Here is a 27,883-nt window from a genome sequence, read left to right on the forward strand (position 1 = left end):
CCTCAGTCTCTCAGCACTGTCACGCTGCCACATATCCAGGCAGAGCTTAATATGCTTCACCTCCCAACTTGCCCTGACATTTCCTGTGTCAGGGTTTGAGCCAAAATCTTAATAGGGAGGCCTTGATGGCTATTTGAAAGCTGACAGCAATGGAGTCATCCCACCATCAGATGCAGAGCTTTTACAGCCCATTGTTCCAGACCTTTTATCGAGCATAAAGGAATTGTTTATACATAATACTTCAAGAAGCTTTCCTAGTCCCTAACCTCAACCCCGCTCAGACCCCCTAAAGATGCCCTTAAATGCAAAATTTCACTACAGGAATTGTGCATGTAACTTGATGTTTAAAAAAACCCAAACAAAGGAACCCTCAGAAAAAAAAAAAAAAATCAAGCATTTAAGAATTTTTGAAATGCAGACTATCCAATTTACAATAGTCAGCTCAAAATCATTGCAATGTAAGTCTTCATTAAAAAACAAACAAACAAACATAGAATCAGTGCTACTATCAATGGTGTTTTGCATTCTGTCCAGAGTTTTGCTTATGGTACCCATGTCAGAGTGCCCCAAATTTCCTCTCTGTAGTCTGGTAAATACTATGAATTAAAGTGGTTTAGCTAGTCCTCACCACTTGGAGTAGTGTTTTCAAATATGTTCTTTTTTAACTTCTCTTCTCCCTTTCCAGATTCACAGGATTGCATGTCTAATTTCTCCCAGCTCTCAGCCAATACTGAAGCCACTATCCTTAAAAATTCCCGCCTTTTATCACCAATTCCAAACTCCCTGAAATTTACTGCACAAGTATTTTTGATGCCATGTTGTGAACCCTAATCAAAAACTTCCCCTAGATTAAAACAAACCAAACAAATCTTTCCAACACTGTCCTTTCCTTGTCCACCCAAAAAGGTTTTGTCACATAATTTCCTGCTCTCACTCATAGCTCAATGCTGGAGATAACTGTTGACATGAATGAAAAAGTAGTGTGCTATGGTGCAAGGGCAGAAATTCCTCAGATGAATTTCTAATGTCAGGGGTAAGAGAAGGGAAAAAGAGCACTACAAAATCTGTTTTACAACCCTGCTTCTTCCTTCCTTCCTTCCTTCCTTCCCCATGGACCTGCAGCACAAACTCCCAATAAAGGTGAGGGACTAAAGAACCAATACATGGAGTATGGGGGACCATGTCACACATGACTTGCCATGCTTATCTGTTCAAAAACCAATGGCATTAAAAATAAAATTTAAAATGCCGACACTAGAGGGGGGAAAAGCCTTAAGCTGTACATTCCAATAGCTGAATAATCTCACATCTTGATTATAAATCATTGTCTATGATAACGTTATTTCATGAACAAAACCCTTCCATTAAATAACCCAAAGTCACTTTCAAAAACATTCTGATGTTTTAACATTTGGTTTTAAGATTTAGTGTGTGGATTACTCTTCTGCATTCAATTTATTCAGCTCACTCAGACTCCTAAATTTTAGTCTGGTTTCTTAAGGAGGCAAACCTAATGCAATTAGGACATCTGTCTTATAATGAATTCATGGATGCACTGCTCTGCTTCAACTAAATCTGCCAAAGGAGACGTGATTTCAAATGGATTTCAAAAGTCCTAAACATTTTGTGAAACTGAAGACTCAGATGACAGAGGGATCCTATTAGGGCACCAATTGAAAGAGAGGCAGGAAAGCCAACTTACCTGTTGTATCCAAACAGACTGAATGGCAAATCAATACACAAATAGCTGTAGAAGAGCTAGAGATGAGAAAAAAGGTAGATGGGATTTGGGAAGGGCAGGAAGCGATAGGGAACATGCTTAGGAACACCATGTACTGCAGGAGGGAGTTGTCAAGGACATGAGGAGAAGTTAAGATGGCATAAAGAAGCATGCAAATAGAATAACTTTGCTGGTGAGGGACATTGCTCTTTATGAGTTCCACAACTCACAGGAAAACATATCAAAATGTGTCTTGATTCTAAATACCAGTGAGAGATTATATTTGACATCAATCATTGAACTCATGAACAGCAAAAAGGGAATTTGATAGGAAGTCTACAGTTTCATTCTTTTAATGCTTGTGAATGTAGGTACAGGACATAGCACCACATCAGCTGAGTGTTTTTTATTACTATAGCCCATTAGTAACAAACACATATCACTGTTCACATAAACAGCCTAATAAATATAGCTGAAAGCAAGGTCCTGCAAATTGACAGCCCATTAATATACCAAGAACAAAGTGGAGATATGATTTCTAAATGTCAACCCTCTCTGCATGGAAATATCTTGGGGGAAAAAACCCACTAAATTTTCAAACTTTTTCCCCACAATGCATATAAAGAATATAACCAATGAAATGAAAAAATAGCAGTTCCTTTGTTTAAATAGACTCTGAATGACCTGTGAAAGCACTGCTTAGGCAGCCTAAGGAAAGCTTCAACTGTGTGCAAACCACGAGAGTTGGAAAATGTTGTTATGTGTGTTCCTCTATACCTGTAACAACACCAACTCTCCTGAGCGGTCACTGGTGATAACTGGCAAAAATTCTGCTAAGGGACTGATTTTGACAGTGTCAAAGCAAAGACCAGTCTGGCCTGCTAATGTTAGAACTGGGAGTGATGCCAGGACTTCGAGGAGCTGGCCATGGGCTCAGGCTACATTACATAACCTCCTAATTGGCAATGGACATGCAGGTGCAGGTATTTTCATGGACTGTGTTAGTGCCAAAACCTGCTGGGTTTGTTCTGGACCCTTTGTACATATAAGAAAGCTTGGCTGGCCTATCAGGGTGTATTATTTACTGTTATTTTCCCCTCCTACCTGAATTTTTCCAGAAGTACTTTTTCTCAGAAAGATGCTGAAGCGTTGACAATTTCTATCACTGTATGCAATATTTCACATACTGATCAGAATGGCTCAAGTAATTATAAATGCACTTTTGAAATACACAGACAACAAATACCATGTTGTCAGAATCACTATCAGCTTCCTATTTATTTCTGTAGGGTCAAAAATAAGGCTGTGATTCTCCAACATTTCCATGAGCAAAGGTACAAACACCACACACCAAACTATACCAAAGGCAATGTTATATAAGCAATTCTTTCAGCAGCTCTGCTATCTTTTACAGGCAGGCACTGATTTGCTCATTCCCACTCCCTGCCATTCCCTTGGAGTGTTTCAGCACAGCTTCTTGTGGCTACACAGAGCCAGATAGGGAAACAGACCAGGTTAGTTACCTGACTACAAAAAAGGCAGGGAAGAGAGACAGAGACTATTTTCAGTTTCTCAAACTAGGCCACCACACAGCTGCACAAACAGCTGCAACAGCACAACTGAGATGATGTGCAAGGACTGAAATAAGTGGCTGTGCAAGAAAATTATTTAAAGTGGCACTGATAGGAAAAGCAACACATCCTGCTATGGCTTCAGGCAAAGTGGCATGGTATGGGCCGATGGCTTCAAAGGATATGACATTCTGCTCCTATGGATTTTTGGGTCTCTTAAGCACCCTTGGAAATCACAATCTAGACATTCAGAACTAATAGTCTCTTGTTTCAGAGTAGGGCAAACAGTTTACATTAGCTCTAACCTGTTCTTACTAAAACTGTAACCACTGCTTTTACTAAATTTTGTCTGCTTTGCCAATTAACAGTAAGTAAGCAGATCTGCAAACTGCAGAGAGGTCAGTTTCCACCATATTTTAATTGATGATATTAAGGAGTAAAAAATGGGATCACTAACACATGCGTGACCACTGCAAACTGGAACAAACATTGTGTAGGGTTAGTCGAGTTAGCTTCAAAGGTGCTACATCAGCAGCTGTACAATGGTGGCAGACTCTACAGAGACTAATTTAATTCGTTGTCTTGTTCCTGTAAACTCTTTTATAATGCTAATCCAATGTCATTCTACATTACACTACAACCTACGGACAGTGTAGACTACTTCTTCCCATTCTATCCCTTATCAAATTACAAAAACCAGTCAACTTGACTTCATCTGATGGAAACTGGTGAAGGATTCTACTTTGTAGAGAATAAAGCTTCTTTATATGCAGTGAATCCATAAGAGTGGATGGATTCTTTCTAGCAGTGAATCCATAAAAACTGATGCCTACACATACCTATGCATTCCAATACAGTCTGTGTCTAATGATCTACACTCTTGACTTAGAAGCAACTATACAATGGACTAAAAAAAACAGCTCATGAACTACTAGGAAGTGACATGGTTAAAGCAGTTAGAGGTAGACACATTCATTGAAAATGTAGATATAATAGAGGCACCCATGCAGACACAATCTACCTACCTTTCTGGAAGGGTTAAGGACTGATTTTCTAAATGATGACTTAGTTTAGAAAATTATCTCAAGAATTGGAAGCCTGAACTGAGAATAAATAATCCATGATATCTGTGGTTTTATTCTAAAATCACTTCCTTAAAAGAAGACAACTTTCACATTAAAATTTAATTTTCAATATGACTCTAAATAAATGTTTCTGTATTTCAATTCTAATCTTCTCTGAGTACTAAACCCACTGTAACACAAATGCTAACCTGCTTACTACGCTGCCATCTTGCAGCAACAGCTGTTAATTAGGAATTTTGGTCTGGGTACTTCTGAAAACATCAATGAATATCCTGCTGTTTAGATGAATAAGTAAAACCCAACCAAGTTATAATTATCTACAAAATTTGGAGGCAGTACACCAAAAAATGAAAAATGACAGATGTGCATGATTACTGCTGGGATTTTTGTTATTCTCTCCAAACTGCTATGTAAGCTCTGATTCAGTTTTTCCTATTATGGCACAACTTCAACCTCTGGCTGCTGAGTGAAATCATGTACTTAATTACCTTTTTGTGCCTTTCTAAGCAAATAGTTTGAATATCAGGTTTGATGGCGGTGCACTTTCATCAACAAAATGTAAAAGCAACTACCACGGAGAAATCAACACATTCAAAAGAATAAAGTTCTGTACACTTTTAATTTTCAACTCACTGGCTGAAAGACACTGTAAAGATAACACTTAACTAATGGAAGTCTTAAGAACATGAAATTGGTCCAAGGATGTGAATAAAGAACTCTCTGTCTTCAAGGAGATGAATGCAAGCACAGATATAAGTACCTGCTACTGAATCTGTTTATACCACTGGATAAGGAAATCATATTTTCTAGCACTTGGATGAAAGAACTAATAATAGCTGGCATGACTGCTTGCATTTGTATTATTACAGTAACTGTATTTGACTGCTCTGAAAATTGCAGACTTAAAATCAACAGAAGGTAAAACTTTAACAGTGTATTATTGTTCTGTAAAAGTGTATTACAACTCACTAATTCATCCAGAGCCACACTTGCCCAAGAACATTAGGTTTCGAATACCTTCAAACTTTTAAAAATCTCATAAAGACTGTTGCTTTGCTCAATTTTTTGATCATTAACAACTTTCACAACTTCCCATTTAGCAAGGAAAAAAGCTCAAATTTTTAAAAATCACTTAAAAGCACTGAAATGGAGCAGCATATAGAAAAAGCCCCACAATTTCACTCTCACATTTTCTCTTACTTCCATAAGAATTACATTTCAGCTGCTCGGAGTTTTTATCCTAAATGCATTTTCTATCCTAAATGCTGAGAGAGCCACTGAAGCAAAAAATTCAAGATTTCATATTTCAAAATTGAAAGTATAATGGTGTAAGTAGCTTAATCCTTACCTTTTCCAGATTGCAACAAGATAGAATAAATATGCTGGCGAGCAGGGCGGTAGATAAGTGCCTGTCCAGGAATCTCTGTATCATAGTCATCTTCCAAGGAGTTGCTGCACTCAATCTCTCCATGACTCAGGATATTGAAGATTGAATAGTTTTCAGATTGGATATGCTGTTCTTTAGCTAACTGTTCAAAGAAGGAAGAAGGCATTATATCCAAAATAAAGAAAAATCAAAAAGTAACAAAATGTATTCACTGTTTGAGGAAATAGATACTTCTCCATCAGTAGAAATGGAGGGAATAGTCAGGGAGGGAACAAGTGCTTTTTCAAATAACACCAGTACAGTGTCTTTTCAGACATCCATCTTTCTGTGGACAGGAATCCGCAGGAAAACTGTCATTACCTGTTTTAGCCCCTCCTTCAATTCTTAAAATTCAAGAGCTTGAACAACAGTTTTCTAGAAAGTAATTATTTTAAAAATTAATTCTGAATTCCAGCATAGCTGCCCTCTTTTCGTCACCTGAAAATGTATCTTCTTTCTTTAAATAGTGAGTGAAGGCAGGACAAAATGCAAACTTTCAATTTTACTGCAAAGTGAACTATATAAGACAGCTGTATTTTTTTCCTGACCTGACTTGGTGTAGTTTATATTCTGTTAAATTAGAACACTTAATTTCACCACACTTTTACTGTGCAATAGCTCTCCACTGTGAAAAGAAATGCCCACTACTCTAGTGAGGAAAATCAGGTCTGCAGGCATGTTGCTGAAAAGCAGAATTAACAGCATCACCCAGGCTGCACTGGATGCAGACACATCTGGCTACAGCAGCTGGCTACAAGCAGCCTCAGCACCAGCAGGGTCTGCTGGTCTGGAACAGCCTAGGTGAGAAAGCAACAAAGATGCTCTTAGCATCATTCTGTGCTCATCAGCACAGAATTCCAACCAGTAACCCTGGCAATCTGGATTGGTCAAGTGCACAGGCAGACACTCTTTCTACTTCACAGCCCCAGACCAAAACTCGGGTTGTTTAAACAGCTGAGCAGCGTGAATACTTCCATGGGGTGCCACTAACAAATTCTCCAGGACCTGTGCCATATGTTGAGCAGGCACTGACGTTTCTCTGCTCTGCATTCCCTGCATGTGTCGAGCCAGTTGAACTATTTGGGTTGTGCCATCCGGCTGAAGCTACCACAGATTCTTTCACCAGGAGTTACTGGACCACTGGCCAGAAACAAATTCTCCATTTCTTCAGAATTCCAGTCTCTGCAAACCCAGGAACTCAGCAGGTCAAAGCTGCAGTCATTCACTGGGTCATTAGTGATCAAAACTAATTCTACTAAAATGTCATACTTTCTGTGTACAGTGCCAATCAACAGAGCACTTATACAATACATTAAAGGTTTCCCTGCAAGAAATACTTCAATATTCCTAACAAGTGTAAACAATTTAGTCCCCCCAAGTATACTTCGGTATAAAATAAAAACAGAGCATCAAGTATTTCTAAGCATGATTTTAATGAAGCACTGAACTACTGCACAGAAACCACAGATGAGACCATCAACAATGCTAGCTTGTTGCAATTTGCCAATAATCTACACATCCTTATGTACTGAAAAAACTACAAGCTGATTTCAAAAGTATTGCTGTATTCAATGTCTGTATCTTGAAAAATATTTCTGATTCCTACCTACAATCAGCTAAAAAGTTATGCTCTTCTGAGAGAAACAGCAACATGAGGCTATGCCCTCATAGTGGGAATTGAGCTTTGTGTGCATTTACGTGAAGTTCAGACAATGTGCAAGGTAAGCAGAACTACATATGGGTTTCAAAATATGAAGCAAAGCACACACATTACATATACAAATATTTGAATACTTGTAACAAAAACAAAAGAGAAGTTAACATGTCTAATGGTTTGACTGTAATTTCCTTGGCCCAGGGACTGGCTTCATGTAGGATTCTTGCAGCAACAGGGAGGCGTTCTTCAATGGAGTTTCTAAACATTATTATTCTATTAGAGCAGTAGCTCAGCATGATGCTTCAGAACTTCAACCCTTCAAATTAAAGAGCAAGCCAAGAAATAATGACCACTTGTCATAAAGACCACATGGTACATTCTCTTAAGGAATAAGAATATTGCCACTATTGTCCTGGCCATAATCCAACCTAGATAATAGCATTCTGGCTGTTTTTTCCTTGCACTTCAAGCAGAAAGAGATTTTCAGCACCTTATTATGATGTATGGCTGTTGATTTTTAAAAATATCTTCTATTTAACTACAACAGTCAAAAGGGATATGTACTGTATCTATGTGTGGTGAATATAAAAACCCAAATATATCTACAGTTTAGCTGAAATGAGCATTGCATAGGTTACAATGCAGTTATAAAATGTTTTATAGTCTTTTTAGAAAGCAAAATGTAAATTATATTGCTACTTTATAGTAATATGAGGAAACAGAAAAATAGTTTTAAAGAAAATGCTCAAGATAAGCAAGAGAAAGAAAAAAAAAAGTCTGTGTTTGAAGTCTATAAGGACCCAATAAAATAGGGAGTAACAGATGACTAATATAGGGTCTAAAATACACTTCCTTGTATAGATTTTTTAAAAAAATCTCAATGTGTTATCTTAATTGCCATGAATTGACAGAATTGTACTCTACACTTACTACTATACCATAAACTCTGATGCAAGGTAGCACATTGTCTATTAGCCAGGTACGCCACCCTAAGCTAATATATCCAATTTCCCAGAGTGACTCAATCTGCCATACCATATCTCACCCCAACACCTGTGCACCCCTGTCCATGTGGGATGCCATAATTAAAACCTGCTACTGCACCCCTGCCCTTTGGGAATTAATAAACCCATTGAAGTGCTTTTGGGTCATTCAGGGACAATGAAAACAAAGGCAATTTAACCTGAACCAAAAATGACAAAATACAGACTTATTGCATTTGACACTGTCCTGTACAACATCCTTGTCCCTGAACTGGAGAAGCATGGATTTCACACATGGACCTCTTGGTGGATGAGGAACTGGTTGGATGGTCACACTGAAAGAGTTGTGGTCAATGGCTCCATATGCAAGGGGAGGCCAGTGACAAGCGGTGTCCTCAGGAGTCAGTACTGGGACCAGCACAGTTTAACATCTTTGCCAGGAACACGGAGAGCAGGATCAAGTGCTCCCTTGGCAAGTCTGCTGCTGGTGACACCAGGCTGTGTGATGCCATCGACGAGCAGGAGGGAAAGGATCCATCCAGAGAAATCTGGACAGGTGGACCTATGCAAACCTCATCAGTTTCAACAGGGCCAAGTACAAGATCCTGCACTTGGGTCCGAGCAATCCTGACCACAAATACAGGCTGGATGGAAAATGGATTGAGAGCAGATCTAAGAAGGGCTTTAGGGTGCTGCTGAGTAAGCAGCTTGACCTATGAGCTTGACCAGCAATGTGGGCTCACAGCCCTGGGCTGCATCCAAGGCAGTGTGACCATCAGAGCAAGGAAGGGGATTCTCCCTGTCTACTCTGCTCTGGTGACACCCTACCTGGAGTGCTGTGTACAGCTCTGACATCCCCAGCACAGGAAGGACTTTGACCTGTTGGAGTGAGTCCAGAGGGCTGCAAAGATGATCAGAGGGCTGGAGCACCTCTGCTATGAAGACAGGCTGAGAGAGCTGGAGTTGTGTAACTGGAGAAGAGAAGGCTCTGGAGACACCTTAGAGCAGCGTTCAAATACCTAAAGAGGGCTATAAAGGAGCTGGAGAGGGACTTTTCACAAAGAGTATGTAGTGACAGGATGAGGGGAAATGGATTTAAACCAACAGAAAGTAGGTTTAGATTAGGTATTAGGAAGAAGCCCTTTGCTGTGAAGGTGGTGAGGCACTGGCTTAGATTGACAAGAGAGGAGTTGGATCATCCCTGCAAGTATTCAAGGCCAGGCTGGATGGGGCTCTGAGTAAGCTGGTCTAGTGGAAGTCTCCCAGCTCAGGGCAGGGGTTTGGAACTAGGTTATCTTTAGTCCCAACCCTAACCATTCTATGACTCTATGACATGATTCTGTAGGAGTTTTCATGTCTCCACCACAAGCAATTTCAACTTCTGCATTCTTAGCACAGCTACCTTTGATACCTCCACTGCAAGGCACTGACCAGCTTATGGCTGACCTGTGGGTTCTCAAAGTAAAAACCAAGTCAACACACAAATCATACAAACATAGGAAATCATATAATACATGGGAAGTACATTTCTGTGTCCAGCTGCTGGCCTAGACAGGAGCTGCCCTTACATGACCTACCTGACATTTCAAAAAGAGAGAAACTACTTTTTATTAAATGTGCTGCATCTGTGCTCGTATTAATGCACACAGTAGTCGTAACTGGGGCTCTACTTAACGGACAAAACATTCTTGCACAAGCAAATTTAAATCAATAGCACTGATGTACTCATTAGTAACTTCCACTTACTAGTCATGGCAATGAAGTGATCATTAAGATTTAAAAAACAATTTACCTGAAAGATTTCTTTATCTTGACAGAGAGCTGATTGTTGTTGAAGGGATAACACTTGACAATTTGTTTCATTGGGAGGAACCCATGGAGACTGCTGGCCAGGCAAAAGATAGGAGCTCACTCCTCTGCAAAGCAACGTCTTGTCTGATCCCAGAGGTAGAATCTCTTCCAAGTGTTTCAGACTGCTGTACGAGCATGGAATTTTTGAGATGTAATTTGCCACAGACAGCAGTATGTTTGTTCTTCTGTTGTAGCTGTTATTCCTGCGGGGAGTGTTGGTTAAACATTTGTGCCAAAAGCCTTCCAACATGCTTTCTGGAACAACATCATTACCAAGCAAGCACGCAAAGAGAGGAAGGTGTGTCAAACTAATACCCAGCACACGGCAAAGGACTTCTCGAGAGTACATAACAGTGACCAGTCTGTCCAAACGGAGGTTCTCAATGGAAAAGTAGGGACATGTGTCATAGATGAGGTAGTCACTATCTTGCCCCAGAATTCCTATACAGTTGTGCTGCAAACCATATGCAGCCACCTCAAAGTCTGCCTCTTGCAACGTGCAGACTGTTTTTTGACCGAGTGATTTCAGGGCATAACGTGTAAAAGTAGGCAGAGCTGAAGGAAGAACAAACATTTCTCTCCCTGGCTGTTTCCTGTGAGTCTTGATAAACTGAAATAATCTGGTTATTTCCTCAGTATTCTTCATCCTCCGTTTGATCCACTCATCTCTCTTTTTCTCTTCTACCACCCCGTCGAAGTAAAACACCAACTTGATGCCAGCTGCCATAAAAGCATTGATAAAATCCTCTAAAATGGCAAGGTACTCCCGCCACTGGCCACCGCACACCCAGGATTCTGGTGTGTACCAGCGTCTAACGCAACTCATGGCATCTACCACGATAACAGGCGGGCAATCAGGATGATCAATGCGATGCTTTTCTGCCATTTCTCTCAGATCTACCGTTTGGCATGCATCAGGGCAAACTCTTGCCACAAATCCCTGCAAGCCTCTAACACCCATGGCTGATCTCCAAAACTCACAGCAGTCTGAAAGAAGAGAAATAAAAACAATGTTCTAAGACGCAATACTGGAAAACAATGAAATTTTACAATAATGTTTTTAAATACTGCTTGGAAACAGAACTGTTATTTTTCTGCTTTTGCTGATAGTTCATTGCTGTATCCCAGCTTCTAACAATTTGAAACATGTTTACTTCCCCTCTGCAAACTGAACATAAGTATCCATTCATTTTCCCTTACACTTCCGGCTTTTGTATCAGTGAAAAATATAAGTATCAAAAGATTCTGGTAAGTATGACCAAACAAAATTCACTCATTCATTTCACATTGAATGAGTAAGGCTGGAAGGAACGACAAGTCCAACCTCCCTGCTCCAGCAGGGCCATCCTAGAGCACATAGCACAGGATTGCATTTGGATGGTTCTTGAGTATCCCCAGTGAGGGAGATTTCAGGTTAATAGCGTATAGAGAAGTACACAATACAAGCAAAAGGAGGACAGATTTTGGTTTTTTATTAGGAAATATACATGCTGATGGTATTCAAAAGGTAAAGAAAGGAAAGTGAGTTTACAGTGTATTGTGAATAGCGAGCTTTTAAAAGCATTCCCAAAACCTATCACTTAAAGACAAAGTTCTGAATGCCACCCACTTTAATCACAGTTTGGTTTGGAAGGGGCCTTTCAGGACCTCGCAGGGTGCGGGGGCCGCTGCGAGCAGCCCCGGCAGGGCCGAGCCCCCCGCCCCGGACTCCGTGCGGCTCCCGAGCCGCGCTGCCCGCGCCCCCCGGAGCCAGGGCCGCCCCGCCCCGCCCCCCTCGGCCCCGCTCCGCCCGGCCCGGCCTGGCCTGGCCCGGCCCAGTCGCGGGGAGCCCCCGGGCCCCGGCCCCACCGCCCGGCACTGACCCGAGCGCCGCTTCCGCTTCCCGCGGGGCGGGCCGGGCCGCGCCTGCGCCCGGCGGCGGGGAGGGCCGTGCCTGCGAGGGGCCGGGCCGCGCCTGCGAGGGGCCGGGCCGCGCCTGTGAGGGGCCGGGCCGCTGGCTACCGCGGCTGTCCCCGCCCGCGGGCTGCGGTCCCTGGGCTTTGTACGGCCACAATGGGGCCGGAGGAGCCATTGTGCCCCCGAACAAACCCGGCCGGCACGGGGGGACGGGGCGGGGGACATGAAAGCGTCGCGCACCGAAATCGCTTCAAACCCCCCCGAGTCGCACTCGGGAGATTTATGTTCCCCCGGGCAGCGCGACCTTTGGCGGGGGGCGGGTTGGCTTTGTCGTGCCCGACGATTGCCAGCGGAGGGGAACCCCCGTTGTCCCCCGGGCCGCACATCCCGGGATAACGCCCTGGGTGCGGGCCGGGAGCGAGACCCGCTCACAGCCCGCCGGCAACAGGTGGGACCTGAATAACTTCACATCTTTCCGGGAGGGGAAGAGGGACACGGGGGAGCCCATGGGAAGATTAGATCAGATGTTATTGCCGGTGAAAAATTAAAGAGAGCGGTGCTCTGGGGAGTGCAGATTAATATATTTGGTGACTCCGAGTGCACAAAGCCTCACCATTGTGGCTGTGTCTGAATGCCTGTGAATAGGATGGAGCATATGTGGCCTGTCACCGCAGGTGCCCACATCTGTTCGTCTCCGGGCAGATGCTCTCAGAAAAGGGGAGAGCATTTCCAAAAGCTCAGGCCCGCCCCATCCATACCCATCCTCTTTCTCATAATCACCTTCTGCAGAGTAGTTTTTGCCCGCACCCCCTGCCTACCCTGAACGTGGAGAGATGAAGAAAGAAATAAAAACTGCACAAATTGGAGGTGGCTTGGAAAGCTCTGGAAGCACGTAATGAAACTGCTGCCCCCTCTCCTCCCCCAAAGTTTATAAGCAGCAAGTTTTGCACTGCAGCCAGCATACAGTGCACAAGATGCACACACTGTGCAAAGGGGGGGAACACAAAAACCCTTCATGCATGAAATGCAACACAGAACAGCAGCACTCTGGGCTGTCACAGGGCTCTAGAGAGTGACCTGTGCTGGAGTGGTGGTTTGCAGCTACTATTTATAGTTCTGGCTCAAAATGATGATTAATAATGCTGAGCAAAAGAGGGAGTTTTCCTACAAGAACTGGCAGAGACAGTGAATATTGCTACTGAAGTTAGTAGTAGAATGGGATCTTTCCAGCCATTCAGCAGAATCTCGTAGTTGCTGCGCAGAACATTTGTTGATTTGTGTGCCATCACATTTTTTATCACCTGTACATGATCTGAGTCCTGTCGCTCACCCTCCCTCTGTGACACTGCTGTAAGACAAGCCAGGCCTCAGCACTGCATGGGGTTACACTGGCCTTGCTTGGCAGGGCAAATGGGGTGCTGGAGCACAGGATAAATATCAGGATCAAGGGATATTTAATGTGGTAAGGCACTTCAGAAGGTTTTCTAGTTCAAATGTGTTCTGTGGCTTCTGGTGTGGTGAAGACCTTGAGTATCCTTGAAATTAAAGGCGGGCAAAGATGCCAGTACTCCGAATGCAAGGCCGAGGTGCTCCCAAGGGGGTACCGGCAGGAAGAGCATTTGAAACTGCGTGTCCCAGAGCAGGGGCAGAGGAAGGAATGGGACCTGCCCAGCTCAGGGCACTCACGGGAGGTTTCGGGAAAAGTTATGTCCCAGACCGGGGTGGGGGGGTGGGGGGGAACCCGAGGGCTAAGGGAGGGCAAGGAGGGGGGAAACCTTATTTCCCTGAACCTCTTTTGTCCTGTCGTTTCCTGGGGGGTCCTGTGGTTCTGGCCCCCCGGGCGGAGGTAAGCAGCCCTTCACCCTTCCGACTTTGGGAGCAATGACAGCTCACGCACACGAGTGATCAATTTTATCCCTCTTAGTTTCCCACAAGCTAAATCCCGTCGGAAGCGAGCCAGGGAGCAAACCCAAACAAACAAGTAGCGCAGAGAAACGGGGCCGGGGCGGGGGGGGGAGGGGGTATCTGGCTTTCTCCTCGTGTGCAATCAGTAAAACACATATAGGGGCCACTTCGGGATTTGCCCAGGGAAGGGTTGGAGAGCAGCTGGCTGCGGTAATCTCCTCGGGAGACAAAGGAATGCCCCGTCCCAGGATCACAGGTAAACACACAACCATTGTAATGAAAATGAGGGGCTAGGATAGGGCCGGAGCAGATGATTTGCGATTTCAAAAAGGGGGCTGGGGGGAAGGGAAGACCCAGAGCTGCTTATCTATCATCTGGCCTCGCTGTGTGCCAGCTGAGCCACGCGACTGCCCTTTCTTATTCTAATCAGCACATGCCTTTGCAACTTTGGGCTAACCTACACGCTAAACTTCTTAATCCTCCTCCCCGCACACGGCAAGGGCGGCGGAGCGCCCCTCCGGCCCCGCGGCCCCTCCGCGCCCGTCACGCACCCGCCTCGGCTCGGGGCACCCGGCGGCGGGGCCCGGGGCAGCGCCAGCACCCCCGGTCACGCTGCCGAGCCTGGGGCCAGCGGGGGAGCCAGACCCCAACCCAGCGGCACCCTGCCTGCCCTGCCCCCGCTTCCCATCCCCTCCCACCCGGCCCGGCCCGGCCCGGCCCGGCCCGGAGGAACAGGTGAAGGGGGCGTGCGGCGGAGGGGCAGCCGCGCACACATACCTCCGTAGGGACTATAGATCTAATTAAAATATTATGCACACTCGGCTACACATAGCTCCACACGTTCACGTCCCTCCTCCGACGCACCGTTCGCCATATGCCCGGAGCCCTCCGTCCCGGGAAAAATCAGTGTTGCACGCCAGCGATGGCAGCGCGTCGCCGTAATTAATATACGCACATATCCCACCCACCCCCCTTTTTAAGTGACTTTTCCCATAATCTGGCTCGCTTAGAAATAAAAGCTGCGGCTGATGGGGAGCTCTCGGCCGCGCTGGCCCGCGGCGCGACCGTAAATACTCGCCGGAGCAGAAGAGGGGGGCCGGCGTTGCGGGAAGGGTATCAATTAGGGGCAGGGAGGGAGAGCACAATACCCCACCAGCCCCAGCGAGCCGCTGGCAGGCGGGGCCGGGCCCGTCGAGTCCCGGCCGTGCGGGGTCACCGCGCCCTGGCGGGGCCCCGCTCCCCGCGCCCCCCCCCGGGGGTCCCGCCGCCGGCTCACCCGGCGGGGCGGGTGCGGCCGCGCAGGGCGTCGGGCGGGACGGGACGGGACGGGACCGGCAGCGGGAGCCGGTGGCGGTGCGCGGGCACGGCGAACAGCGCGGGGGCGGCGGGGGGCGGCGGGGGGCGGCGGGCGAGCGCGGTGCGGAGACACGCGGTTGGGAGCGAAAAAGCGCCATTTGGTTGGGAGCAGATGGCTGGCTGGGGGGCTGATCGCGTCTAAAGGCGTGTCATCCCCCTTCAGCGAGAATCCCTAAGGGCTCCCCTTGTCTTCGAAATCAATGAAAATTAAAGTGCAGAGAATGGATGAATAGTTAGACCTCGAGTCCCTCCTTTGTTCGCCTCAGCTACTGGTGGGCAGGAGTTAAACTACAACAGCCTCCTATAGAAACACTTAAGTTAAACAGTCTCCCCGTTAGTCCAGCATCTGAAAGAGAGAGGGAGAGGGGGGAAAAAAGCAGAAAAAGGAGCTTTCTGCTTGATTTCCCCAATACAGAATCGCGTGGCATAAATTAAGCCAGAGAAGAATGAGCGCCGTGGGCAGGATCCTGCCGGCTCTCACGGCGCCTTTCAGTCACGCTCAGCAGCGGTAATCGAGAAATCTGTGCCACGTCAATTTAACAAATACCCGGTACCGAAGGGGGGTTGTTAAGGATTTGGGGGCAAGTTTTTTTCGGTTTGGTTTTTTTTGGTTTTTTTTTTTGTTTTGTTTTGTTTTGTTTTTCCTATCGCTAGGTTAAAGCCCTCGCGCGTGTAACTTTTTATTTCCAGTTTTTTAAGCAAGGAGATGCTAATGGACCAACTTTCTATCTCTCGTAGATTAAAAGATCCGCGTTGATATATCACTTCTCGCCTCCACCGACAGGCCACCACCCAAATTTCAAGAAAGATATTGCCGCTCACCCCCGCCCCCCCCCCGCCCCACTCGCTTAGTAAACCTCATACGAAGTGATGTTTTCCCCCTCTCTCACTTTTTCCCGGGGATAACGCCGCAGCAAAGTTTGCGAAGCAGCGACAAGCCACTTGAAAAGATGTTGACGCTAGGTGGCAAAAGTAATGTGCAGTGAAAACCGGCGCTGCTGCGGGATGCGCCCCCCCGCTCCCCGCTGCCGAGGCTGGGCACGGCGGGGGCGGGCGGCCGGGCCTCCGGGGATCCGCCGCCCGCTCCGCTCCGCTCCGCTCCCTCCTGGGCCGCCTTCCCTACGTCCTCGCACTATGCCTGCGGGATCGCTGGTCCCTTCTCTTCCCAGACACAACTCCGGGGTGAAAAAAAAAATAAATCAAACCTAAACATTCCTGTACATTTTAAACTTTTACTTATGCGTCCCGGGGCGGGGAGACGTGAGAGGAAGAGCCCCTGGATGTAGATGGCTCGTTCGACTACAATTAGACATGAAGGACACACGTTGAATGGCAAAACGTTGCAAAGATGTGGATGCTTGTACCAAGGTTTGGAGTAGGTGGCCTGGGTTTGGGGTAGGTGCCACAAACGCCTAGTAAATGAATGTGGGCAGCTACAGTCCTGGAACAGTCAAGAAGAGCTGGGCTGAATGAACTCATTAGTGATTTTCTTTTAATTGGTATTACTCAATGCTTTTACTTTAAGAAGTCTTTAAGATTTTTTTTTCCTAGCGCATTGTAAGATAATTTGTGATCAAGACATCTGCTTCAATGGAAGCCACATTTTGCCATGCAAATGCACGTTTCAACCCAATAAAGTCGCCATAATAAGGCTTTTAGCACGGCATACCTACAGTGAGGTTATTGTAGCCAAATCCTCTCCTTTCGAACACAAGCTTAATCTGTGCTGAAATGATCTGTTACAATTAAAATGACATTTACAGAGACAGTTACACCTTGCATCCTAATGAATCCGCTTGCGCCTACCAAAGGTGTTTAAACAGAGGGCCTAAACAAAGTGGACACCCCTGCTTCGAGTGACATGCCAGAGTCGCCCTCCAACTTTTATCCCCTGCTTCCATCCATCGCTAAGAGACTGCCCAAATGGTAATAGCCTCTATCCCTTTTTCACCGCACCAGTAAACTCCTTTCCGTGTTTTAAAGATCAAAACAAAAGTTGTACTGTCTGATGGGTACGTAAAAAAATTTATAAAGGTGACGACTGGTGTAAATTTGGGCTGGTTTATTTTGTGCGCGTATGTGTGTGTATGCGAGTGTGTGTGTATGTGTGTTGCGGAGGGGGGAAGTGCTGGAAGGGATTTCTTTAAAAAATGTGCGGACATTGTTGTAGAGGCAGTAGCGTGCGCCGAGGGGAGCTCTTTCTCTCCCTCGCATTGTGCAGGGAGCAGGTGCTGTCTACATTACCATACAGCTGAGAGCACAAAGAGCTAACTGATTCAGCCCTCACACAATAACAAACGGCCTTAATGACAGCCACGCGAACGACACACACCAAACTCACTTTTTACTAAGCTGAAGGACGAAAAAAGAGAGAGGGAGAGAGAGACGGAGAGAGAGAGAGGGAGAGGTTGCTGGTGATGATGATAATAATCATAGAGGGGTGCGGGACCCGGGCGCAGCGAGTGGCTCTCCGGCAGCGGTGGTGGCGGGGACGGGACCCGCGGAGCCCCGCAAACGGGTCCCCTCCACGAGTCCCCGCCGCGAACCCGCCCGCGTCCTCCCTCGCCGCCGGACCCCCGGGGATCCCCCGTGCCTCCGCCGGCGGGATGCGCGCCGTGAGCGGAGCCTCGGGAAGAGCGAACCCCGGGTCACTTCGTCCACGTTCGTTGTCCCCCTCCCCAATCACCCCGGATATGCCAGGGTAAATGCAGTGTGAATTTCATGGGATGGGACGCCCCTCGCTGTGGTTCGATGGCTCCCACCTCCCTCGTCCCTTTAACGTCGGAGAAGCCCCTTGGAGTAGTCACGATCACCGAATCACTTTTTGGGGTCACGGCGGCTGCTCTGTACGTTCCAAGAGGCAATTACAGCCCGCCGTCCCCGGGGCTGCTTTCTGGCTGGAGCGTGTTGCACTGCCTCTCCCCGGTGCAGAGGGGGTGTTACCCTCTCGCCGGAGCAGAAGGGGGATTCTTGCGGTTACCAAATTTGCAGGAATGTAAATGAACACGTTTTGTGAGCGCGAAGGGGAGGGGGAGGAGGGTTGCACATTTTACAGCTCACTGACCATTTGGCGATCCATTGAGAGGAGGGTTTGGAAAAGTGGCTCCTTTGTGACAGCTCTAGCCAGATTGGGGGGCTGCTCATTTGCATCTCATTAGGCATGCAGTCGGCCGGCGGGATATAAGGGCGGCAGGCGCTCAAGGAGAGGCAGATCCTTAGCGCTTCACCCTCGGAGAGAGCCGCCGAGGCGAGCCGAGCCGCGGCACGGAGCGGAGCGGAGCAGAGCAGAGCAGGCACCCCCTCCCCCGTAGGAGCACACCCGGACACGCTCTGTTCGCTGCTGTTGAGACACGAGCTTATTTTTGTTGGCTGGGATTCCTCTAAAAACAAAAGTAAACCCACAACAAGGAAAGAGAGCTTCGCTTCCTTTGAAAAAAAAAAAAAAAAGGAAAAGGAAAAGAGAAAAAAAAAAAAAAAAGTAAAAAGGGGATCAAGGCTCCGACGTGACCTGCCCGCCACCGCTGCTGTTTGACACCCACCAGCCCCGACGTGCGCAGGGCGAGCGCAGCCGCGCAGAGCCGCTCCCGAATCGCACCGCCCCGGGAATTATCGCCGCTGCCTCCGCCGCTGCCTCTGCAGGGATTTCCAGATCGCCAATTTTTAATCTTCCTCGGGAAGCCTTTTCTCTGCCTCTGTTGGGAATTAAGTTGCTTTTATTTTATTATTTTTATTTTTTCTTCCTGGAGAAAAGGAGGAGCATCGTGGATTGCGAAAGAAAAAGAGTTTAACAGATAAATATTATTTTTTCCCGTCCTCTTTTCCTCTCTTTTTCTTTTGCCATCCGAAAGAGCTGTCAGTTGCCGACAGGCTACATCTAGAGGTATCGGCAAAAGGGAAAAAAAAAGTCAGAGACACTCCTGAAAGAAGGAAACCGTGACACGAACTCTTCCAGCTCTGCTGGGACGAGCGGCTTTGGCCGCTGTGTTTTTTCCCTTACTCCGTAAGACACTTTCCCCTTTTCCCTCTGACGAGAAGATAAGGGGGAGGAAAGCGAGGGCACCAGAGCTGCACCTCCAAAATGGGAGGTCGGTTCCTGCTGACGCTCGCCGTCCTCTCGGTGCTGCTGAGCCGCTGCCAGGTAAGTGCCCGCGGGGTGGGGGACAGGAATGCCTGCTCCGGGGGGGTCCCTGCACCGGGGAGTCCCGCGGGGGATGCCGGGGACTCTGGGACTGTCGCTGCCGGTTGCAGCCGTGAGGAGCGGGGAGGGAGTGCCCGCCGGGGTCGGGGCCGGGGCCGGGGTCGCGCTGGAGAGAGGGCTGCTCGGTGGCTGACGGCCGCTGTCCCCGCCCCGCAGGTCGGCTCCTCCGGGGTCTTCGAGCTGAAGCTGCAGGAGTTTGTCAATAAGAAGGGGCTGCTCAGCAACCGCAATTGCTGCCGCGGGGGCGGCCCCGGCGCCGGCGGGCTCCAGCAGTGCGACTGCAAGACCTTCTTCCGCGTCTGCCTCAAGCACTACCAGGCCAGCGTGTCCCCCGAGCCGCCCTGCACCTACGGCAGCGCCATCACCCCCGTCCTCGGCGCCAACTCCTTCAGCGTCCCCGACGGCGCGGGCGGTGCCGACCCCGCCTTCAGCAATCCCATCCGCTTCCCCTTCGGCTTCACCTGGCCCGTAAGTGGGGGGGATGATGGAGGGGGCGTACATATCCATTCCGTCCCGTCCCGTGCCATTCCAAGAGGCCACCAAGCCCCTTGAAGTGTCAGGATGGGAGGGGGACAATGACTGATAACTCCTGGGGACTGGTGGCACTGTCCCTTGGGCCTACCTGCTCTCATGCTCTCCTGGTGGGTTGTGTCTGCTCCTTCTTTCTACAGGGCACCTTCTCTCTCATCATTGAGGCTCTGCATACGGACTCACCTGATGACCTCACCACTGGTAAGTGTCCTGAAACACGCTTGTCCCCGTAATAATCCCAGTCCTGCAGCCCTATTTGTCCCCTTTCTCTGCAGTGTGTAGCACATTCTCCTCTCAGTAGACCTGTGGCGACAGAGGCCAACCTGTTGGCATGCAGCCATGTCATCCCGCCTCTGCAGTTCCCCTCCCACCAGAGACCCCCCTGTGCCCTGCCTGCTTTGGGCTCTCTAACCACTCTCCTCTCCACTTTCACACAGAAAACCCTGAGCGCCTCATCAGCCGCCTGGCCACCCAGAGACACTTGGCAGTGGGTGAAGAGTGGTCCCAGGACCTGCACAGCAGCGGCCGCACTGACCTCAAGTACTCCTATCGCTTCGTGTGCGATGAGCACTACTATGGAGAAGGCTGCTCCGTCTTCTGCCGGCCCCGGGATGATGCCTTTGGTCACTTCACCTGTGGAGAGCGTGGCGAGAAAGTCTGCAACCCGGGCTGGAAAGGCCAGTACTGCACGGAGCGTAAGTATCCACCTCCTTGTCTCCTTGGGTGCCCCTTGCAGCAGCGGCTCCTGAGCTCTTGGGGTTGGAGGAGGGGTGTTTCTCTGACACCAGGCCCCATGGGGAGGGAGAACTAAGCAATGGTGTATGGATGTCTGGTTCCATGCCCAAGCCTTACCAGTGTGAGGGATGGGAGATCTCAGCATTGCCACACTGAGTTAATGCAGACAGCCCCTTGTCAAGCCAACAAAATGTCAGTGCCAACACTACACTCTTGCTCATTTGCTTTAGACCATTTAATCTGCTAGCAAAATGTTCAGCAGTTGCTTGAGGATTTATTAAAATATATCAGGACCACTTTTTATACCTATCCACCCTCCAAACATGCAACTTTGATATCACCACTTACAGGGTACATAGCTTCAGGGGAGGGAGCTAGGCTTTGGTAACATCCATGTGACAGCCTTGTGGGTAGGCTTGCTATCCTCTGTGGCCTTGTATTAAGAAAAATATCGGGAAGTCCAAGACATTCTCTCTGGCTTCTAGACTGTACATTTCTCATTTGGGGTACTCACCTGCTGCCACTAACAGAAATTTCTGCACATGGGGCCACAAGAACATTCAGCTTATTCCCCAGCTTTCTTCTGTCTCGTTGCCATGATAATTAATACCCATAAAGTAGTGAGGGACATGAAACACACCCCAGAGCTTGAAGTTTTTGAGGAATGTGGTGTGTTGGTACAGCAGGAAAAGCTGGGACAGTAAGCAGATCACAGACAGGATAGTCCAGGATGTCAGATACTTTCCGGTTGTATGAGATTCCGCCCTTTGTAGATCCATAGCAGTGTACACCCAAACGTGCACACAGAGCCCCTGCTACAGCCTGTGATGGCATTCTCTGTTTGTGTGTATACACGGATCTGAAATATGCTGGCAGATGATGTACTGGGCCAGTGCTCCTCTGCAGTCATCAAAGGGCCAGGCAGGCAGGAGGAAAACAGTTCCAGGCTGTAAAGCAGCCTCTCAGCTTTCTTCTTGCTGTGTTTTTGTTTCTCTTTAAACCCACCTACACTGTGGTCTCAGCTGAGCTGCTATCAAACCATTCCTGATTGAATATTCACGCTGTTAGTGAGTGCTAGGATGCTTTGAGCAGTCCACGGTACGATGTTGCACAATAAACAACAGGCAAAGGGGCTCGCATTTTCTTTGATAGTGTTTTAAATAAGAGGTACAACCTTTCCTGTGATCAAAAGTGCTTAGCCCAGTTGTGTCAAGGGGTGGGGAAAAAGGAAGCATTTTGATAATGAGCTCTTTTGGGGCTGTCAGCACTTTTGAATGCCTGTACATCTCTGCTATTCCCACAGCGGAGCAGAAGGCTGTCCATCTTTCTTGACCCATTACATACGTTCTTTGCTGTGTTTTCCCTCTCAGAAAAAAAACAGCTTATAGCACTGACACAAACGTACTAGGCAGGGGAGATGTGTTTATGTGTGCATGCAAAAAGAATGTTTTGCCGTTAGTGAGTGGAGCTGCCAGTTGCAGATTGCTTCCCGTTGCCTTGCCCCCAGCTCCATTCTTTCCAACTTGGAGGCGATCTGATTATCAGCACTGATTCTTTCTTTCTTTTTCTTCCCCCCTCCTTCCCCTCGCATGCCATTGTCTCCGGCTGGCTTTGTTGAATTAAAACTTTGCAGTGCCTGCTTAATGAGTTCCATAACCAGGCGAAGTAATGAGCAGAAGTCCCTTTTTTCCCTTCTCTCATCCTCCCTCCCGCTGGCCCGCTTACCTCTTTTACCAGGGCTGCACCCACCCTCCCGCCCCTTTTCGGAGCAGGGCGGAGGGGGGAAGGAGGGAGGAAGAACTTTAGACTTATTTATTTGAATAAGAAAAAAAAAAGTTTTTTTGCAGCGAAATCACGCGCGTGCCATAGATTAGCTGTGGGCAGGGATAGGCTGCCCGGTCGCCGGCCGCCGGCCCCATTGGCTCCGGGGCCGGGGTATTGTTGCAGTGGGGCAGCTGCTGGGAGAGAATAGACAATAGAGCAGCTGTCTTGCACTGGCACCCTGCACACCAGCTGTCCACTCTTATCTGCACACACACTTTCGGGGGATATTAAGAGGTGGAGCTGTGTGCATAGAATTGGAAAAAAGGACTTCTGACCCTCACTGGGAAGGGAAGGGGGGTGAGGGGCTGTGGGGAAGGGAGCAATTGTGAGCCCTCTTTTGTCTGTGTGCAACTGTATTAAGAAGAATGCTCATCCCTGGTGATAAGTAAAGTGCCCAGTTACGGGGCAAGATCAATACTCCTTCAGACTCCAGAGATTAATTCAGCTGCGCTTAACTGCCCCAACCTAGTAACAGGAACTCACTCCCCACCCACAAGGTGCTCCCAGACTCAGACTTGTAAAAGAGAGTTGTTTTGGCACCAGTGCTGATGTCTTTCCCTGCTTGGTTTGTTTACAGCGATTTGTTTGCCTGGATGTGACGAGCAACACGGCTTTTGCGACAAGCCGGGGGAATGCAAGTAAGTTTTCCGCTCCCTTCCTGCTTCCTTCTTTGTCTTTCAGGGTTGATGCTCTGGTGTTAAATAAGCCATTGGACATTTGAAGGGTTTGTTTAAAGGCCTTTCTTCATATTAGATGGAAATTTAAAATATCCGGTTGATGCCAGATCAAAGTATTATTCCATAAGCCAAACATCAGTGCCATTAATATTAACCTAATGGGTTTACAGTGCTGTGTGTAAAGTTTGGCTCTTTGCTATTAGAGTAAACAAATTAACTATCAGAACCATGGGTCTATCTAAGGAAGTGGAAGAAATAGCTAGGACTCATGAAAGCTGATGCTATGGTTGGACTTGGTGACTTTCTCACATGAAGGATCACCGAGGGCTTTTAGGAAACTTGATCCCTGGCATCAGTGTGCTTGCACAGTTTGTGACAGGGTTTCCAACTGTGATAGGTCTAAATCTGAAGAGACTTTTTTGTCATTTTTTTTTCAGATGCAGAGTGGGCTGGCAGGGGCGATACTGTGATGAGTGCATCAGATACCCAGGCTGCCTTCATGGTACCTGTCAGCAGCCATGGCAATGCAACTGCCAGGAAGGCTGGGGTGGCCTTTTCTGCAACCAGGGTGAGTTCTCAGTCCTTGCCTGAGCACCTGTTTTAAAATGCAGAAAGCAGGCAACTATTTTCAGCTCACCCACTGTCTGCTAGTCTTGCAAAGTAGCAAGCACCTTGGCTGCTCTCTTTAAAAAAAGAAAATATATCTTTTACAGACCTGAACTACTGCACCCACCACAAGCCCTGCAAGAATGGTGCCACGTGCACCAATACTGGTCAGGGAAGCTACACTTGTTCGTGCCGACCTGGGTATACAGGCTCCAACTGTGAGATCGAAATCAATGAATGTGACGCCAACCCTTGCAAGAATGGTGGAAGCTGCACTGTAAGTTGTTAGTTAAACTCCTCCAAGGGAGGAGTTAATATCAGTTTTACTAATTTTTAAAATCCCTTTTTGGATTTGAGAGCAAGTTCAGGCAAACGTTTTGATCGTTTCTCGTTTCTTCCCCCCAGGATCTCGAGAACAGCTATTCCTGTACCTGCCCCCCAGGCTTCTATGGGAAGAACTGTGAGCTGAGCGCCATGACTTGTGCAGACGGGCCGTGCTTCAACGGTGGGCGCTGCACCGACAACCCTGACGGGGGCTACAGCTGCCGCTGCCCACTGGGTTATTCTGGGTTCAACTGTGAAAAGAAAATCGACTACTGCAGTTCCAGCCCTTGTGCTAATGGTAAGGCCAAACAGCATACACTTACTTTGGTCTCTGGTCTGGAGTTCATAACAAGGCACACTGATCAGTCATAGAATCATAGAATGGTCTGGGTTGGAAGGGACCTGAAAGGTCATCTAGTTCCAAGCCCCTGCCATGGGCAAGGACACCTTTCACTAGACCAGGCTGTTGAAAGCCCCATCAAATCTGATCTTGAACACTGCCAGGGATGGAACATCCATGACTTCTCTGGGCAACTTGTTCTCTCACAGTAAAGAATTTTTTCACAGTATCTTACCTAAACCTGCTCTCTTTCAGTTTAAGCCATTCTGCCTTGCCCTACCCCTACATCCTCTTGTAAAAAAGTCCTTGTCATGTCAGTAGTTTACTTGGTGGAGGAGGACCTGTACTAAGAAAGCAGTGGTGTGGCTTGGGCCATTGCTGCAAATTGCATTTTCTTATGGGGTGGCTGTGGCCAAGTAACTTGCTCTAAAGATTAATGCATGAAAACGTGGAAGATTATACTTTCAAATACTGTACAAAGAGTCTTAGAGGTCTGTGGATGCAAATGCCATGCAAGTGCTAAACATTATTACTTGTAATCTGGTAACAGTAATTTTCCTGTTTTGATTAAACTAGTGAAGACTTTCTGTCCTGTAATCCTCCTTATCCATTCCCACTCAAACTCTGTAACATGAGATGTGGTGTTAATCTGACCTGGACTAGTGTTCTGGTTCAAGCTGAGTGAAATGTTAGAAGAGGAATAGAATTGAGAATGAAACAGAAATCTTCTTAACAAAAATCTTTCTTAAAAGATGTGCTTTTTATGTTGGATTAGACTTGTCAAAGGTCAAGCTAACCTCTCAAAAGGAAAGCTTTCCTCAGCTGCTGGTTGTGCCTTTTGCCCCAAGAGCAGTGAGTGGGGGGCTGTTGTGTCTGGCTGCCCACCACTCAGCTCGTCCCCCTTCCTGTCTTGCAGGAGCCCAGTGTGTTGATCTGGGGAACTCCTATATCTGTCAGTGCCAGGCTGGCTTCACTGGGAGGCACTGTGATGACAACGTGGATGACTGTGCCTCCTTCCCCTGTGTCAACGGAGGGACCTGCCAGGATGGCATCAATGACTATTCCTGCACCTGCCCCCCAGGATACAACGGGAAGAACTGCAGCACCCCGGTGAGCAGATGCGAACACAACCCTTGCCACAATGGGGCCACCTGCCACGAAAGAAACAACCGCTATGTCTGTGAGTGTGCCCGGGGCTACGGCGGGCTCAACTGCCAGTTTCTGCTCCCTGAGCCACCTCAGGGACCCGTCATCGTTGACTTCACTGAAAAGTACACAGAAGGCCAGAACTCCCAGTTCCCCTGGATCGCTGTCTGTGCTGGGATTATTCTGGTCCTCATGCTGCTGCTGGGCTGTGCTGCTGTGGTCGTGTGCGTCAGGCTCAGAGTGCAGAAGAGGCACCACCAGCCTGATGCCTGCAGGAGTGAGACTGAGACTATGAATAACCTGGCAAACTGCCAGCGTGAGAAGGACATTTCCATAAGTGTCATTGGTGCCACTCAGATTAAAAACACAAATAAGAAAGTAGACTTTCACAGCGATAACTCTGATAAAAATGGCTACAAAGTCAGATACCCATCAGTGGATTACAATTTGGTGCATGAACTCAAGAACGAGGACTCAGTTAAGGAGGAGCACAGCAAATGTGAAGCCAAGTGTGAAACGTATGATTCAGAGGCAGAGGAGAAAAGTGCAGTACAACTAAAGAGGTATCTCACATCTGAGTGCAGGGGGCAGCTTGGCTTTGAAGGGGGAGTGTGTATCTCATAGGTAGCATTAAACAACGTCATCTGACTTGTTCTTTCTCTTTTTGCCTTCAATAGTGATACTTCTGAAAGAAAGCGACCAGATTCAGTATATTCCACTTCAAAGGACACAAAGTACCAGTCGGTGTATGTCATATCAGAAGAGAAAGATGAGTGCATCATAGCAACTGAGGTTAGTAGGGTTGGAACAGCAGAGAAAAGTCTTGGTCTGCAGCTGCCATCCAATACATGCCAGATAAACTCCTTTCCATAATGCCACAGTGGTTTGTACCTGTTGAAATCCAGCCAGCTTGAGTTTATGATGTTGTGGACGTTGTAAAGACAAGCTCAGTGACTTGCTGCTGTGGATGTTGTGGGTTTGACAAGTTTTGTAGACTAGGGTACAATGGTTGAGGTATGCTGACGTCGGTGTGCTTCATGCAGAGTCCTGACCCTCTGCAGCCTTACAGCCCTCTTCATATATTTAATTAACCTCTCCTGATCTCTGCTTTTGTTTTCTCTTTCCAGGTGTAAACCAGAGGTCATATGGCAAGGTGGTTGTTCCGAACAATTTCAGAGGAGACGTGCCCCAATGAATGCTGCTGAAAGAGGAATGGGAGATAGATTCCTTCACTGACTGCTGCTGAGAAACTAAATTCAGGCTTGAGCTGGTTCTCTACTGAAGTTAGCAAAGTGACTGCAAAATAAAGAAACAAGATGGACACCAGGCAAGGGTCTGTGTTCAAGGATTACTGTTGCACTGCCTTTTATGAATTTTATCATTGCACTATGGTCAGTTGCTTTTCTATATATATTTAAATGAATGGACTTAATTACTACATAAGAAGCATGCACTGCCTGAAGTGTATATTTTGGATTATTATGAGCCAGTCTTTTCTTGAATTAGAGACACAAACACTGCCTTTATTGTCTTTTTTGATACTAAAATGTGTTTTTACTAGGTGAGAAAAAGTGTGTTATTTTTTTGAATCTGTAAAAATATTTTCATGATAACTGTAAAGCTTGAGTATTTTGTGATGTTCATTTTTTTATAATTTAAATTTTTTGGTAAATATGTACAAAGGCACTTCGGGTCTATGTGACTATATTTTTTTGTATATAAATGTATTTATGGAATATTGTGCAAATGTTATTTGATTTTTTTTACCGTTTTGTTAATGAAGAAATTCATTTTTAAAATATTTTTCCAAAATAAATATTATTAATGATAGCCAGAGTGCTCTATGTTTATTGCATATCTGATGATGAACTGACTGAACTTTGCAACCAGGCATCTGGCAGGCCTGTGTGGACTCATGGGGACATTGAGTAGGACTGAGACTTATTACAAAGACTGGGGAACAATTTGTTATGTGTAGACCCTCCATCTTTCCCCTCCTAACCTTCTGAACTTTTGACCCCATGGTTGTGCTCAGTCTTACCCCAAAGGCAA

General features: G+C 47.1%; 2 protein-coding genes across 11 annotated transcripts in view; one reads left to right on the forward strand and one right to left on the reverse strand.

Annotated features, from left to right (window-relative positions):
- Window positions 1-17,742, reverse strand: part of FAM120B (family with sequence similarity 120B) — a 101,540-nt gene extending 83,798 nt beyond the window's left edge. For 6 of the 9 annotated variants that reach the window (XR_005256315.1, XR_005256316.1, XM_038131841.1 and 3 more), the window contains exons 1-3: window positions 12,156-12,182; window positions 10,235-11,280; window positions 5,725-5,905 (exon numbers count right to left, since the gene is read on the reverse strand). Coding sequence is in view for 7 of the 9 variants with exons in the window: in XM_038131841.1 (XP_037987769.1) it covers window positions 5,725-5,905; window positions 10,235-11,254 (1,201 nt within the window). In the remaining 2 variants the exon portion in view is untranslated. Of the gene's footprint in view, window positions 1-5,724; window positions 5,906-10,234; window positions 11,281-11,902; window positions 12,113-12,155; window positions 12,183-14,871; window positions 15,186-16,340 lie in introns of those variants that run through there. The other 3 variants (XM_038131840.1, XM_038131838.1, XM_038131839.1) reach the window with 3 other exon arrangements.
- A 204-nt stretch (window positions 17,743-17,946) lies between these two features.
- Window positions 17,947-27,659, forward strand: DLL1 (delta like canonical Notch ligand 1). Of its 2 annotated transcripts, none has more exons than XM_038131834.1 (11): window positions 17,947-19,588; window positions 19,805-20,116; window positions 20,320-20,380; window positions 20,617-20,874; window positions 23,316-23,376; window positions 23,853-23,983; window positions 24,129-24,298; window positions 24,427-24,643; window positions 25,602-26,394; window positions 26,506-26,623; window positions 26,959-27,659. In XM_038131834.1, the coding sequence occupies exons 1-11, from the start codon at window positions 19,529-19,531 to the stop codon at window positions 26,962-26,964; spliced, it is 2,187 nt and encodes a 728-aa protein (XP_037987762.1). In that variant the 5' UTR covers window positions 17,947-19,528; the 3' UTR covers window positions 26,965-27,659. The 2 variants fall into 2 exon arrangements, with proteins under 2 accessions (XP_037987762.1, XP_037987763.1); XM_038131835.1 differs by having other exon boundaries at window positions 17,948-19,588; window positions 26,509-26,623.
- The last annotated feature ends 224 nt before the right edge of the window (window positions 27,660-27,883 follow it).

This window comes from Motacilla alba, chromosome 3 (assembly GCF_015832195.1).
Source record: "Motacilla alba alba isolate MOTALB_02 chromosome 3, Motacilla_alba_V1.0_pri, whole genome shotgun sequence".
Taxonomy (NCBI): Eukaryota; Metazoa; Chordata; class Aves; order Passeriformes; family Motacillidae; genus Motacilla; species Motacilla alba.

Coding starts and splice junctions, on each gene's coding strand:
- DLL1 (XM_038131834.1), top strand. CDS start 19,529: ATGGGAGGTCGGTTCCTGCTGACGCTCGCCGTCCTCTCGGTGCTGCTG. Junction 19,589..19,804: donor TGCTGCTGAGCCGCTGCCAG/GTAAGTGCCCGC, acceptor CCCGCCCCGCAG/GTCGGCTCCTCCGGGGTCTT. Junction 20,117..20,319: donor CCTTCGGCTTCACCTGGCCC/GTAAGTGGGGGG, acceptor TTCTTTCTACAG/GGCACCTTCTCTCTCATCAT.